The 15,000-nt window shown below is 42.9% G+C and overlaps 1 protein-coding gene across 3 annotated transcripts in view; it reads left to right on the forward strand.

Moving 5' to 3' along the window:
• TPD52L1 (TPD52 like 1) overlaps nucleotides 1-15,000 on the forward strand; it is a 76,858-nt gene that overhangs the window by 30,671 nt on the left and 31,187 nt on the right. For all 3 annotated transcript variants that reach the window (XM_045009857.1, XM_045009859.1, XM_045009858.1), the window contains exon 3: nucleotides 3,401-3,549. In XM_045009857.1, coding sequence (XP_044865792.1) covers nucleotides 3,401-3,549 — 149 coding nt within the window. The remainder of the gene's footprint in view (nucleotides 1-3,400; nucleotides 3,550-15,000) is intronic.

Below are 15,000 nucleotides of genomic sequence, written 5' to 3' on the forward strand. Positions count from 1 at the left end.
AGCCCTATGCAGACTCATGGCATGAGAAGATTGAATAAATGGTCAACTGTTGTTAGTTGTCCTCCCCTTAGCCAAATGTCCTACTCCTATGCTAGGTAACAATATTATTTTTGTATAAAATGAAGTCTGAAAAATTGTTTGTACTCTGGCAGACATGTCTTTTCAAACAGTAGCGCCATAGATTGCTTTTGACCAAACATATTCTTTAGACCTCACTCATGCACAAGTTGGTTAGTTCAAGGTCAGTTCTTAGTTTGACTTTTCCCCCTCCCTTTAACTGAAATGTTACTAAAGATTAGATGACAGATTATAGGGCAGTTTCTGCTTGCTTTGTGTCTATGCAAGGAGTCCCACTGATTTTTCCCCCCTACAAGTAAAATTTAGTCTGTAGTTATCAAGTCTAAAAACTTTTCACAAATAAAAGATCAAAGGCATCAGGGGCGGCTCTAGCAATTTCGCCGCCCCAAGCACGGCGGCACGCCGTGGGGGGTGCTCTGGCGGTCGCTGGTCCCGCGGCTCCGGTGGACCTCCTGCAGACGTGCCTGCGGAGGGTCCGCTGGTCCCGCAGCTCCGGTGGAGCATCCGCAGGCACGCCTGCGGGAGGTCCACCGGAGCCGCCTGCCGCGCGACTGGCGGAGCACCCGCCATGGCATGCCGCCCCAAGCATGCGCTTGGCGTGCTGGGGCCTGGAGCCGGCCTTGAAAGGCATAGGCCTTGATTCTCTGTTCCTCCACTCCCAGGCTGGGTGTGGACAAAGTTACTCTAAGACACCTTTTTGCCTTTGGTATTCTCAGGTCGTCAGGGCTGCTGCTCTAGCTTTTATGCTTGGAGTGCCTATGGATCTCTATAACCCAGGGGTCAGCAAACTTAGAACATAACATAAGAACGGCGGTACCGGGTCAGACCAAAGGTCCATGTAGCCCAGTATCTGTCTACCGACAGTGGCCAATGCCAGGTGCCCCAGAGGGAGTGACTCTAACAGGCAATGATCAAGTGATCTCTCTCCTGCCATCCATCTCCATCCTCTGACGAACAGAGGCTAGGGACACCATTCCTTACCCATCCTAGCTAATAGCCATTTATGGACTTAGCCACCATGAATTTATCCAGTCCCCTTTTAAACATTGTTATAGTCCTAGCCTTCACAACCTCCTCAGGTAAGGAGTTCCACAAGTTGACTGTGCGCTGCGTGAAGAAGAACTTCCTTTTATTTGTTTTAAACCTGCTGCCTATTAATTTCATTTGGTGACCCCTAGTTCTTGTATTATGGGAATAAGTAAATAACTTTTCCTTATCCACTTTCTCAACATCACTCATGATTTTATATACCTCTATCATATCCCCCCTTAGTCTTCTCTTTTCCAAGCTGAAGAGTCCTAGCCTCTTTAATCTTTCCTCGTATGGGACCCTCTCTAAACCCCTAATCATTTTAGTTGCCCTTTTCTGAACCTTTTCTAGTGCTAGAATACCTTTTTTGAGGTGAGGAGACCACATCTGTACACAGTATTCGAGATGTGGGCGTACCATGGATTTATATAAGGGCAATAATATGTTCTCAGTCTTATTCTCTATCCCTTTTAATGATTCCTAACATCCTGTTTGCTTTTTTGACCGCCTCTGCACACTGCGTGGACATCTTCAGAGAACTATCCACGATGACTCCAAGATCTTTTTCCTGACTCGTTGTAGCTAAATTAGCCCCCATCATGTTGTATGTATAGTTGGGGTTATTTTTTCCAATGTGCATTACTTTACATTTATCCACATTAAATTTCATTTGCCATTTTGTTGCCCAGTCACTTAGTTTTGTGAGATCTTTTTGAAGTTCTTCACCATCTGCTTTGGTCTTAACTATCTTGAGCAGTTTAGTATCATCTGCAAACTTTGCCACCTCACTGTTTACCCCTTTCTCCAGATCATTTATTTCAGAAGTGATGTGCCGAGTCTTCATTTATTCACTCTAATTTAAGGTTTCGCGTGCCAGTAATAAATTTGAACATTTTTAGAAGGTCTCTCTCTATAAGTCTGTAATATATAACTATACTATTGTATGTAAAGTAAATAAGGTTTTTTAAATGTTTAAGAAGCTTGATTTAAAATTAAATTAAAATACAGAGCCCCCTGGACCAGTGGCCAGGACCCAGGCAGTGCGAGTGCCACTGAAAATCAGTTTGCGTGCCGCCTTCAGCACGCGTGCCGTAGGTTGCCTACCCCTGCTATAGCCAATGGGATAGCCAGAGCAGAGAGTGCTCTTCAACCACTCCCTTGCTCCTGGCACGTCCATATACCAGGGGATGTGACAGAGATGGTATAGCTCTGCTCCGTCAGCTTTATATAAAGTAGGACTTCCTCCTTTGCCAGGAAAATTCCAGGTGATCTCTTCAACTCTCTCTATTCAGCCCCTTTAGCTGTTGGAGTGACATTAAGGAGCTTCAATGGAGCAGAGAACCAGGCCTATAATGTGCAGCCTGGGCTTGAGCACTAAGTTGTTCTAGGCTCTATAGCTGGTACCTTAAACGTAGTGAAGTTTTTACTCTAGAAATGACTCCTTCCCCTTTATATTGGGATGGGTTGATAAATTATGGGCCACATTGTTACTAGCCCTGAGGAGGACATGTCTGGGTTGGGCAAGGAAGTTTATGGCATGACACCCCAAACTCCCTAGACAAGGACCAGTCCCAATAGCAGTCCCTATATCTACACTCTAAGTCTCTGTTGTACTCTGACTGATTCTTGGCCACCCTTGGTAACATCTAATGCTTTAAAAAAATCTATTTTGATTATTTCAACCATATAAAACAACAGAGATTAAAAGTCTCACATAGAAAAGCATAATGCTTTTTGAAAAACGGTGCTCCTTATTTATTTAAAACCTATTTGGGGGAGTGAGGGGGTATATGAGTATTATATATGGTCCAAGACTGGAGGATTGTGATACTTTATATGCTGAAGCTGTAAATAGGAAATGCAAAGCTCATGGATTCAAAGGAAGGCGGCTGTGTTACATGGTCTTCCTCTGGTCCTACCCATTCCCATTTTCTATGTGAATCAAGTGCGTGTGTCATTTAAAGACTTGTGATGCCCCCAAGCAGTTCTTGCTGCACAGTTGCTTCCCAAGGGTGAGATAACTCTCCCCTTTACAAGGTGCGTGCATGGAGTGAGGAGTGTGGGATCATACATTTAAGGAAATGTGCATTTTGAACAGAATTTTAATAATGGATGTGGTAGTCTGGGCAGCTTCCCAGGGACCAGTAAAATTGCTTTAACCCCTTTTCCCCCACATATGCCTCTCTGTCAAATACAGATTCACGTGAACATCAGTAGAGATTTTTAACTCTGACCATGTGATACTTATTTATCTTTCCACGACTAGCTAACATTTCTATTTTATTCTATTCAGCTAGAGGATGAAGTTTCAACTTTACGGCAAGTGTTAGCAGCCAAAGAAAAGCACCTGGCAGAAATCAAACAAAAGCTTGGTATCAACCTGATGAATGAGCTGAAACAGAACTTTAGCAAAAGCTGGCACGACATGCAGACGACTTCTGCGTGAGTACAAAACCTGTACAAGTTCATTCTTCACTGAGTAGCATATTGTGTACTTCATATTTTGGGCCCTCATACAGTGCTATCTGCTGAAAAATGTGGCCAAACTTGAGCAAGCTGCAGGAACTGACATGGCAGGTTCTTCAAAGTACTTAAGTGGTTCAAAAAAAAACCCCAACAATCCTGTAACAACAACAAAAACCTGTACCCCACCAAATGTTGCCCATATCACACAATCCCCAGATTGGTGGGAGAATATTTTTTTATCTGATGGCATTATATTTGTTTTCCTACTTAGCTTTTTTCTTTGTACCAAAACATCAGCAGCAACAAGAAACACTTCCAGTGCTCACAGAACTGCTATTTATGACTCCAAATGGGAATTTTCTACAGTTTTTCATAGTTGACTTCAATAACTGAAAGCAGGCAATAGTCACCGGAGAAACAGTGCTGTGTCTAATGGTTAGAACAGGGAGACTTAACTTCATGATTCCTGAGTTTATTCAGAGCATTGCCATTGGCTTGCAGTTTGAGCTTAGTTAAATGGCTTAATGTGTCTCAGCTTTTGTTTACCTGTGTGTAATATGGATATCAAGAATGCTTACCTAGTTTCCAAGAATGTGGAGAAGCTCAGTTTAAGTGAGATCCGTGAATTAAAAGTACTGTAGAAATGCAGGGTATTGGTATGCTACTTGCAACGTATAAATGATGATAATTGAAATTCAAGTGTTAGCAAACCAGCTCAGTAAAAATCTCTATCTGGAAATCTTTTAAAAAACAAACCAATGATACTGTAGAACCCTAATGGGCATTGTTATCTGCCAAAAGGGTGTTTTTGGAAAAAAAGGGTTGCTTGTTTGTAGGGTGAGGAGTTGGTTTTTTGTTTGTGCTGCCAATTAAAACTAGCATAGGTCTCCCATGGGGAAAGGAGTTACTGATGCATGTAAAGAAACAGTGATAAGACCTACCCTGAGTCTGCCACAAAATGTGGAGACCTAGAGCAGGTACAGCACTTTGAGCTTCTGACTGAATAACTTTGTATGTATCTGAGGTAAAAGCTGACTGGGAGAAATGGAGTTTGAACAAGACAGGAGACAGACAAAACAAGAAGCTCTAAAACCAAGTCCTTATTGAGGTGCAGGTCTCAGCTCCATAGTTAAGGTTGAGTTTTGCACTTAAAGCGGGGATTCAACATTGATATTTATGAACACACTGTATCTTCCCTAAAATGACAGTACCTGAGTATTGAATGAATAATAAAAAGGAAAATCTAGTGTAGATGTCTCCAAACTGTAGGGAGCGTTGTTCCCCACCACCACCACGGGGGCACAGAGGAATGTTTGGGGTGTGTGGCCAGGACCTGGACCAGCCCTCGGGGGTGGGGGCGAGTGCCACCCACCTCCGTTCCTGGCTCCGGCCCCTGCTCCCAGGGTCCCTGGCCAAGGCTCTGCTCTCAGCCCTGCCCCTGGCTCCAGCTGGGGTCCCAGCCTTTGCAGCCCCTTACCCCTTCTGCGTGCACACCCCCAGAGCCGCAGCCCCAATCCCGGACCTAGCTGCGGGAGTGGGGGATGGACAGAGACGGGGTAAGGGAGGGAGTAGAAGGTAAAAAGTTTGGGGACCACTGATCTAATGTAATTGTAGTGTAGGGCAAAAGTTTTCTGTCAAAGCTGTTTTGTGATAGAAAATTGGGGTTTTGGCAAAATGATTTTTTTTAAACAAAAATTGTGTTTTCCATGTAAAGGTTTGGCTTTGTGGGTATTTTTAATAAACACAAACATACAAAACATGGAAGATGTATTTCAGCCAGGATTAATGAAAGAATAGGGTCATGAGGCATCAGAACTAAAACTTCAGTGAGGCAGCCCAGCAGAATTCTTAAATCAAACTTTTCTGTTTTAAGCTTGTATAGAAGGGGCACATAAGCAGGATAATTTGCATGAGACCTGATCATTAGGACAGTCCCTCTAATTAAAAATGAAGAGCGGTAAGGAAAAGTTTCAAAAGTACAAAGGACAGTTTAGTCATCCATCTCCCACTGAAAATTAACTGGAGATAGGTATCTAAACTGCCCTTTGTGCCTCCCTCTAAAGCATCCAAATCTTCAAAGTGCCGCACAACCTGGGCTTCTGTTGACTTCAGTGGGAATTCACACTGAAGGATCTGTCCCGGCAGAAATCTGGTAGTAGATGATGACTGTAGGTTGAATAAACCATTCTAATAACATTAATTCACAGTGGTAGCATGGAGTCAGTGCCTTACCCACAAAGGTTCCTTGTTAATATTTGCCTTCATCCTTATTAAATCAGGAGCCAATTAAAGTACAAAGTCCAAAATATTTGGGTGCCCAAATTTAAACTCCTAAATCCATATTTAGATATCTTAATTAAAATGGCCTGACTTTCAAGCCAATGTTAATGGGATTTGTAGACACTCAACATTTCCAAAAATAAGGCTCCTTTTTTAACTTGGGAGATTTTCAAAAGCACGAAGAAGTATGCACCCAAACCATCATTGATTTTTGGAAAGAGCCTAAATGGGCTCCCAGAAATGGGGGGTACCCAAAAATTAGTCGTAACTTGAGCACCTAACTGCTATTTGTGCCTTTGAAAATCTGCCCGATGCCTAACTGTAGATATAGGCGTTAACTTTAGGCATCTAGATTTGAAAACATTTTAGATGTTCACCAACTTTGAAGTGTTAGTGCCAGAAATGTCACCTTCAAAGGATTCTGTCCAGCAGAAAATGTCCATGGCTTTTCTCCTGTAGAAGACCATAAATATGGGCTCCATGGACCAATGTTTCCTATAGATTCAAGCCACCTGCAAGGTTGCCACACAGTTCTGGGACAATAGCGCACACAGAGCTAAATTCTGCCCTCTCTGCCCTCCGTGCACACAGGCAACTCCCATTAATTCCAGTTGGATGCTATATTTGCAACAATAGCTCTGGCATTTTGCAGCAAAGTAGCTTTCAAAAGGAAACTCTGGAAGGCTGTTCACATCTTTCAGCCCTGAATGCAAAATGCCTTCTGTTTGAGCTAACTCATCTACTTTGTCCCTTTCTGACCACCACACTTCAGGAAAGGTGCACAAACTGGAGAAGGCCCAGAAGAGAGCAACAAAAAATGAATTAAAGGTCTAGACCTATGAGGAAAGATTGAAAAACTTCTGATTATTTAGGCTGGGGAAGGAAAGACTGAGGGGGGAATATGAGAAGTCTTCAAGTATGTATAAGGTTGTTATAAAGAGGAAAGTGATAATTAAGGCTATGTTTTAGTCACGGGTATTTTTAGTAAAAGTCATGAAGAGGTCATGGGCCGTAAACAAAAATGTATGGGCTCGTGACCTGTCCATGACTTTTACTAGAAATACCCTCCCTGACTAAAACTTGGGTATGGCGCTGTGGGTGCTTGGGGAGGTGATCTGGGAACCCCGCTGGTACTGGGGGGGGAGGGGCTGAGCCATGCCACTGCTACCGTGGGAGGAAGGGTGGGGTGGTGGGGCTTCCTACCTGGCTCCACATCCCTGCAGCTCCTAGGCAGCAGGGGCCAGGGTAGGGGCTCCACTGCTCCTGCCACAAGTGCTGGTTCCCGCAGCTCCCATTGGCTGGAAACCACAGCCAATGGGAGCTGTGGGGGCAGGACCTGTGGGCGCAGGCAGCATCTGATGGGGACACCCCTCCGCCTAGGATTTGCAGGGGGGCCATGCCAGTGGGAGCTGGGGAGCCCCCCACCGTGAGGTAAGAGTCCCCTGCACTTCCCAACCCCTAGCCCTGAGCCCCCTCCTACACACCCAAACTGCTGGCCCAGGGGCTGCCCCAGCCAGCACCAGCTGCTGCAGAGGTCACAGAAAGTCACGGAATCCGTGACCTCCGTGACTGTCTACTCGCAGCCTTAGTGATGATTTGTTCTCCTTATCCACTGAGGACAAGACAAGAAGTAATGGGCTTCAATTTCAGCAAGATTTAGGTTAGACATTAGGAAAAACTTCTTAACTGTAAATACTGGTTAAACACAGGAGCAAATTACCTAGGGAGGTTGTGAAATCTCCGTCATTGGAAGTTTTTAAAAGAACCAGTTAGACTGGGGTCGTCTGTCAGGGCTGGCCTAGATCAGTGTTTCTCAAATGCAGCCACTGTGTGGGGTTTTTTTTGTTTTTTGTTTGTTTTTTGTATGGCCATGACAACCTTCAAAACATGGGTGGATATTGAGGGGAAGGGGCAAAGCAGCACCCCTCCCTGCGGCACCCAACTGTTGCTCCTGAATAGCTGTTTCTAAGGACAGTGAGCTGCGCCACATTGGTGTTTGCACTGGTGCTACCAGCAGAGATTAGCACCCTGCGCTGCGCAGCCCCCTCAGGGGGCTCTGGGTGTAGTGCCTCTGTAGACGTGGGGCTGGTGTGGGTGGTGCCAGAGGCAGGTCTTGTCAGTGGAGGCAGCTGCAGCGTTTGGCCACTTGGGCATTCCCCTGGGCAGTTTCTCCACTCCCAACCAGCCAGAGCGTGGTTAACCTGGGATTCTGCAGGCAGCCAGTGAGTTCCCAACCCATCTTCCCTGGGGTGGGCTCTCGCTGAAGGGCCACAGAAGGCAGGGATAGGGAGACAGGTCAGCCTTTTCCCCCTCCTGGGGCCGCACTTGCTCTTTACAGTTGCTATAGCTGCTGCAAGTACTTCAGTGGCCCCCACATGCTGCAGGGTTTGACAGCTCCCAGGCAGAGTGAGGGGCTCCTGCTCCCTGACATGCGCCAAGCACAAAAATAGGAGCAAACTCTGGGTAGAATTGTTGTACAGACGTCCACGTTTTACCAAAAAAGCAAAAGAAACAACAACAAAAAAGACAAGAATGTGCAAAGCACCTTGTTGGTGTTTCTATGATGTTGAGGTTCAGTAAAGAATAGAGATGACTATACATTATTTTGTATTATTGAGTCTTCAAAAAAACCCAAAGATTTGGATGTGTTTAGGAGAAAAATAATTGTGCACATAAAGTTAATTAAGTATTTTGGAAAAATTGTCTGCAAGAGTTGGTGGCTGCACTCTGAGGCCTCCAAAAATTTTGTTGTGAGAAGCTCTAGATAATACTTAGTCCTGCCTCAGTGCAGGGGACTTGACCAGATGGACCATGAAGGTCCCTTCCAGTTTCTAAGATTTCTATTATTCACATCTGTTCATAATCAATGTTCTTGTCCAGTCTTTTCCTCTGTTATTCTACAATGGGTTGATTTTTAGCATAAACTACACGTCTGGGTAGGGGGGCTTTATTTTCACAGGCCCTTTTGCCTATATAAAACATACCAATAACTTCCTAAAGAATAGTTAATCAACTTCATTCATTTCACATTTGTGGTGGTGACGAGGCATTCAGGTAAAATAATTTTTCTGAGCTCAGGTTTGCAGTGAATAGAAATTGCCAGGAATTTGGTTCGCTTAGAGCAGTGTGTGCATTTATTATTTTTTTAAGTATAAATAATTGCACTTTTTAATGAAGCAGGACAATGTTGGTGGGTTTTAAAGGCAAAGCTAACAATTGTGGAATAAGGTATAATTTTATTTACAATGTTGCACTGATTTTTTTTTAAATTATTTTCCTAATTAGCATTTTGCTACCCAGGGAAGGGGCTTATGTAACCTGAATTCTTGCTTGGTTATAGGTATTTGCTTTGCATTTGAGTGGGTGCACTTCACTTACTTTCATTTTTGAAATAAATTTTGCAGTTCCCAGTACACAATACTAAGCAATAAGAAACACACATTGATCATTTCCATGTTGTAACATAAGTCATGCAATGAAACAGGCCGACCTGTACCTCATCGTGGTGGAGTGGGTGTAACATCTGAAGCAGGGGATCGCTCATTGGAGCTATGCCCTCAGCGATGAAGGCTTGTCTGAAATATCACCTTGGGTATTATGTGAGGTGGACAGGTCCAACGAGAACCCCGAAAATGATGGCTAGCACAGGCAGCGAAGATGCAGAGCAGCAGCTGCACTTAGCTACCCAAGTGAAGGAAGTCACTGAGAGAGACTCAACGGTTTGGATCGCACAGCGTGAAGCCAGTATTGGTAGACCAGGAAAGGGGTCATGTTACTATGCCTCCGTCTCATCCCAGTGGGTTGAGGTGGTATTTTTGGGGGTTTTTTTGTGGGGCATAATCTTTTGCTCTTGCTTTTGACCATGAATAACTTAGCACTCAGCACCAGGGTTAAAGCCCCTGCTTTACTCTCAGCTGTAGATGCCTTGCCAGTGCTGTCTTCCCTCAGCACATATGACTTGTGCCAAAGCACTCCTGGGGATGCGCATCCTCTGTCAGCAGGCATGTTTGCAATATATTGTGACAATTTATCGAGTCGTACCTGGGATCTCTGCCAGTCCATCAAAATTGCAATCTGGAATGTTGCAATTCTTCCCAGGCATGGTCATCAGGTCACTGTCTCGTGTGAAATGGACCGTCTTGGCATATCAATCACAGGCCTAACAGAAGCAAGGCTGATAGATCACGGCTGTCACGAGGTGGAAGATTCCTTACTTCTGTATTCTGGCAGCTCCAACCACTTACGTGAGGTAGCACTACTGCGGCACGAGGCCAAGTCCTCCTTAATAATCTGGATGCCAGTGTTGTCTCGGCTGTTTATTGCACGTCTTAAACATTGGCATGGTTACCGCACTGTCATAGTAGTCTATGCACCAATAGAGGAATCTGTTGATTCAGTTGAAGATCATTTTTACGATCAGTTGGAATGTCTAGTGTACACAGTCCCTCGTGATCCTGGGTGACCTAAACACACTTAGGCTGTCTGCGAAATGGCTTTGAACATATCATTGGTCGTCATGGCTCAGGTATACCCAATGATAGATTCTGGGAGGCGCAGAATGTGAGCAAGCAGCAAGATTTTTCTATTCTTGAGTCATGGTTCAAGTGGCACTGCATATGCCAGATGTCATGGGTCTCTCATGATAGCATCACTCAGAAGTAGTTGGACCACATCAAAACACGTGACAGGTGTCTCTTCACCTTCTGTAGAGTATATGTGCTTGCTTTGCTGGTGCCTAGAGCCGGTCCTGCTAAGGACTATATTCTGACCTGGTACAAATGGATTAATTCAATTGATGCTATGAATTTGACCCTTGAAAGTGTTTGATCCAAATTATAAATCCCTGAAAATAATGATTTATCCTGAAAGTGCTGATACAGCTTTAACTAGAGCAGTGCTAGTGAATGCCGATAAAAGGGTTTCCCTTTATCTTTAAATACAGATTATTATTTTTTAATCAATCCCTGATGAGACTTTTCCAGGTGTCATTTTAGTGAGATGGCCATCACTGGAGACAATTACAATGCTATGTTAGGCAAAATAATTACATTTTGGTTTCACTGTTCCTGTAAATGCTATAATAGGTTCCAGGTAGGAAGAGGGGAGAGAGCTGCTGTCACTCAGTAGCAGAGTAGGAATTAAGTTTAGGTCACTGATAAACCTTTGTGCTTATCTGCATGGATGAGATGGCAAGATACAAGCTCAGTCACTCTGACATTCTTAAGAACATGTTCTTAACTGTGGATTATTAGAATAGACTATACTTGCAACACATCATTTACATGCATGTTAAAGCTCAAATGAAATGTGTTAGTTAATGCTTTAGTCAGCCCTCCGCTTTTACATGAAATCCTAGCAAAATATCTATCAAATCAAGTGTTTCCCAGAAACACAGCTGCTTTACATTCATTCTAGAGCATTTCATTCTTAAACTGACTAATGCTTTAAACAGAAAAAGTAGCAAGCTCTGTAAGACATGGCTTGTGCCACCAGGCTCTGTTCTTGTATGGTTTTGTTGTTGTTTGAGTCGTCTTGCATCTCATGAAAGCTTTATCATGGAGGAGAGCTCATAATGGATTATTCTTTGCCAGAAAAGACTGAAACAGAACAACATTGAATGTCATTAGCAAAATGAAGGTACATTAATTAACAGTATATGTTGTCATATACTTTACTGAAGCTGATTTTTAAAATATTATACACTATTAATCATAGTTTCATAGAATTTAATGTCAGAAGGGACCATTAGCTCATTAAGCCTTTATATCCCAGGCCATTAATTTCACTCAGTTACCCCAAACAGTAAATTGGGTTAGACTAAGCATTTCAGTCCTCAAGAGACCAAACTGTTGTGTGTCACAGGAAGAGAACAGGAGAGATCAAGGCGTCACCAATGCTTGAGGCACCTGCAATGGCAGGGACTTGATATGGTGAGATGTACATATTGTTGGATTGTGACCATTGAACCATGCAAATTCAGATCATTCTGTAACAGTAAGCTGTTTTCATTATTTATGGTCCCACCAATCTTTGTGTTACCTGTCAACTTTATCAACAAAGATTTCATCTAGAGCATTGATTTAAAAAAAAAATATTGAATGGCATTGGATGAAGAACCAATCCTGGGTGACACATTAGAAATAGCCACACTCACTGATGCAACTATATTTGAGATGTGTCAATGAGCCAATTCTTAATCTAACTAATGTTTTCTCTAATTCCATAGACTGCAAGTTTTTAAATCCAAATATCATGTCAAATACATGACTTGCCATATGAGATAGAAATAATATATTGATATCCTCGTTCTACTGGCTTATGTTTGAGTCTTCAAAGGAAGGTCAAACTTCATCTGACCAGTTGAGGAGCAATTCCTTCCTAACCTGATGAGATCAGCTGGTACCTTGAAGCATGAGCTTTGATTATCCTGTTTTATTCTGTGTAATTGCAGATGTTGGTCATTTAAGTATCCACTTACAGTATCTAACTCTGACATGATAAATATGTGCAGCCTGACTACACATTGTGTGAACCAGTATTTTCTGCTGATTACATATTGTGTGAAGCAATATTTCCCTTTATTTGTTTGAATTAAGTCTGCCATAAAATATGCAGTAATACCTTGTTCTCATATTTCAAGACAATGCAAATAGGAGAGAAGGATTACATAACATTCAAGCTTGTTAGGTGGCGATATGATCAAAATATCCTGTAAGTCTACTTTACATATGGAGGATAACTTAGCGAAGAAGTTTATTTTACTGTAAATAGTGAAAAATAATATCTAACTATAGGGTGCATGTCTGCTGTAAGATAACCTTCATGATGATGACATTGTTGGCATCACTGAAACTTGGTGGGATAATACACATGATTGGAATGTTGGTGTGGATGGGTACAGCTTGCTCAGGAAGAATAGACGGGAAAAAGGGAGGAGGTGTTGCCTTATATATATTAAAAATGTACACACTTGGACTGAGGTGGAGATGGACATAGGAGACGGAAGTGTTGAGAGTCTCTGGGTTAGGCTAAAAGGGGTAAAAAACAAAGGTGGTTGTGCTAGGAGTCTACTACAGGCTACCTAACTAGGTGGAAGAGGTGGATGAGGCTTTTTTTAAACAACTAACAAAATCATCCAAAGCCCAAGATTTGGTGGTGATGGGGGACTTCAACTATCCAGATATATGTTGGGAAAATAACACCACGGGGCACAGACTATCCAATAAGTTCTTGGTCTGCATTGCAGACAACTTTTTATTTCAGAAGGTTGAAAAAGCTACTGGGGGGAAGCTGTTCTAGACTTGATTTTAACAAATAGGGAGGAACTTGTTGAGAATTTGAAAGTGGAAGGCAGCTTGGGTGAAAGTGATCATGAAATCATAGAGTTTGCAATTCTAAGGAAGGGTAGACGGGAGTACAGCAAAATAGAGACAATGGATTTCAGGAAGGCAGATTTTGGTAAGCTCAGAGAGCTGATAGGTAAGGTGCCATGGGAATCAAGACTGAGGGGGAAAAACAACTGAGGAGAATTGAGAGTTTTTCAAAGGGACACTATTAAGGGCCCAAAAGCAAGCTATTCCGCTGGGTAGGAAAGATAGAAAATGTGGCAAAAGACCACCTGGGCTTAACCACGAGATCTTGCATGATCTAAAAAATAAAAAGGAGTCATATAAAAAATGGAAACTAGGTCAGATTACAAAGGATGAATATAGGCAAACAACACAGGAATGCAGGGGCAAGATTAGAAAGGCAAAGGCACAAAATGAGCTCAAACTAGCTATGGGAATAAAGGGAAACAAGACGACTTTTTATCAATACATTAGAAGCAAGAGGAAGACCAAGGACAGGGTAGGCCCACTGCTCAGTGAGGAGGGAGAAACTTGGAAATGGCAGAGATGCTTAATGACTTTTGTTTCGGTCTTCACTGAGAAGTCTGAAGGAATGCCTAACATAGTGAATGCTTATGGGAAGGGGGTTGGTTTAGAAGATAAAATAAAAAAAGAACAAGCTAAAAATCACTTAGAAAAGTTAGATGCCTGCAAGTCACCAGGTCCTGATGAAATACATCCTAGAATACTCAAGGAGCTAATAGAGGAGGTATCTGAGCCTCTAGCTATTATCTTTGGAAAATCATGGGAGGCGGGAGAGATTCCAGAAGACTGAAAAAGAGCAAATATAGTGCCCATCTATAAAAAGGGAAATAAAGACAATTTAGGAAACTACAGACCAGTTAGTTTAACTTCTGTGCCAGGGAAGATAATGGAGCAAGTAATTAAGGAAATCATCTGCAAACACTTGGAAGGTGGTAAGGTGATAGGGAATAGCCAGCATGGATTTGTAAAGAACAAATTGTGTCAAACCAATCTGATAGCTTTCTTTGATAGGATAACGAGTCTTGTGGATAAAAGAGAAGCGTGGATGTGGTATACCTAGACTTTAGTAAGGCATTTGATATGGTCTCGCATGATATTCTTATCGATAAACTAGGCAAATACAATTTAGATGGGGCTACTATAAGGCGGGTGCATAACTGGCTGGATAACCGTACTCAGAGAGTAGTTATTAATGGTTCCCAATCCTGCTGGAAAGGTATAACAAGTAGGGTTCCGCAGGGGTCTGTTTTGGGACCGGCTCTGTTCAATATCTTCATCAACGACTTAGATGTTTGCATAGAAAGTACGCTTATTAAGTTTGCAGATGATACCAAACTGGGAGGGATTGCAACTACTTTGGAGGACAGGGTCATAATTCAAAATGATCTGGACAAATTGGAGAAATGGTCTGAGGTAAACCGGATGAAGTTTAATAAAGACAAATGCAAAGTGCTCCACTTAGGAAGGAACAATCAGTTTCACACGTACAGAATGGGAAGAGACTGTCTAGGAAGGAGTACGGCAGAAAGGGATCTAGGGGTTATAGTGGACCACAAGCTAAATATGAGTCAACAGTGTGATGCTGTTGCAAAAAAAGCAAACGTGATTCTGGGTTGCATTGTGTGTTTGTGAGCAAGACACGAGAAGTCATTCTTCCGCTCTACTCGGCGCTGGTTAGGCCTCAACAGGAGTATTGTGTCCAGTTCTGGGCACCGCATTTCAAGAAAGATGTGGAGAAATTGGAGAGAGTCCAGAGAAGAGCAACAAGAATGAT

Source organism: Mauremys mutica, chromosome 3, assembly GCF_020497125.1.
Source record: "Mauremys mutica isolate MM-2020 ecotype Southern chromosome 3, ASM2049712v1, whole genome shotgun sequence".
Lineage (NCBI taxonomy): Eukaryota > Metazoa > Chordata > Testudines > Geoemydidae > Mauremys > Mauremys mutica.